We start from the raw sequence: 1,370 nt of genomic DNA, 5'->3' as shown, positions 1-1,370 counted from the left end.
TATAGACGGAGCGATGAAGTATTTTGCTCCGCCTATATAAAGATCGCATCACCCCAGCTTCTTTCTCGTCGGCTTTTCCCACGTTTTCACAGGAGATTTATCAAGAACAGACTTGCTCTGCGGTGAGTGATGCGGGCCAAAGAGCAAGGCAAGAGGAGAAGAAGAGAGTAGTTGAATTGGTAAAGTGCTTGATAGGGACTCGCAACGGAGGCAGGAATCTAACCTATCCTAATGTGTGTGCGCGGCTGCGCGCCATGAGTGTAGAATGCGTAAACACTTTTTAATAAAACGTAAATTCGTCCCACGCGATTTTTTAGTCAAGTCAAGTCAAGTGTGTTCATAGAGGTTTCCATGGGCCAGTGCGAATAAAGCTAGATTTAAATAAAAAAGACACGATATTGTCGGACCTGACGTTTTATTCTTATTCAAAACAAGATGTGATATGAGTGTGATAAATAGGCTACAAACATACACTACCAGTCAAATTTTTTTGAACAGTAAGAAAGATCCAAATAAAAGATCCAAAGATCAGCATTCATATGAAATAAAAAGCTTCATACATATAACATTCAAAAGCTTGGAGTCAGTATTTTTATTTTATTTTTAGTAGTTTTTTGGACAAGTACTTTTACTCTACTCACACTACATTTTTTGGAAGGTAATTGTACTTTTACTTGAGTATATTTTTTCAGTACTCTTTCCACCACTGCTTACTAGTAATATAGTTATACAAGTAAATAGTTCATTTTTCCCGATAAAAGCTAAATGAAGTCTCTTATTCACGGCTGATAAATCACATTTACACAGATAACTCGCTTGGGATAGAAGCATTTGCAAAATTAATAAACATATTAGCACACATATTAAAGTTTAATTAAATGTATGATTAAATCTATGAGCATTCTGCTGGAAATGTCACATTTGTTACAAGATTAAAATTCCAGCATATTTCAGAACAACTATGCACTAAAATGTCTGTTGTTTTTCCCCTATTTCCCGTGCTTTATCTTTATCAGCATGCAGTGTGATGTACACAGTCATAAAATTTAGAGACCCTCCCCTGACAATATCTGATCACAACCGGTCACAGGAAGTGCAAGTGTCATGTGTAATATACCATGTGCAAACAGGGCTATAATTTCCAGAATAAAACTGAATGGGATCTAAAGATGAATAAGAAAAACACACTTAATAAAACACAGAGATTGTGAAACTCTTACCTCTTTTTTCACCACACGAGATGCCATGATTTTATCAACCACAGCAGCATCTTCCTCAGTCGGGTTCTCCTATAAACCAACATAAACCAGATTCCAGAGACTCTTCATACCACAACATATACTTAAATACACACAACTTCCCTCTCTCTC

General features: G+C 36.4%; 1 protein-coding gene across 1 annotated transcript in view; it reads right to left on the bottom strand.

The window, feature by feature from the left end:
- The window catches only part of LOC107696702 (chromodomain-helicase-DNA-binding protein 9-like), a 108,270-nt gene that overhangs the window by 26,779 nt on the left and 80,121 nt on the right, over nt 1-1,370 (bottom strand). Inside the window, exon 6 of the mRNA XM_016497169.1 lies at nt 1,221-1,289. Within this exon, the coding sequence (XP_016352655.1) occupies nt 1,221-1,289 (69 nt within the window). The remainder of the gene's footprint in view (nt 1-1,220; nt 1,290-1,370) is intronic.

The sequence above is a fragment of the Sinocyclocheilus anshuiensis genome, unplaced genomic scaffold, assembly GCF_001515605.1.
Source record: "Sinocyclocheilus anshuiensis isolate Anshui unplaced genomic scaffold, SAMN03320099.WGS_v1.1 scaffold354, whole genome shotgun sequence".
Classification (NCBI taxonomy): Eukaryota; Metazoa; Chordata; class Actinopteri; order Cypriniformes; family Cyprinidae; genus Sinocyclocheilus; species Sinocyclocheilus anshuiensis.
The sequence above is the reverse complement of the archived record's forward strand: the minus strand, read 5'-3'. Positions and strand labels throughout refer to the sequence as shown.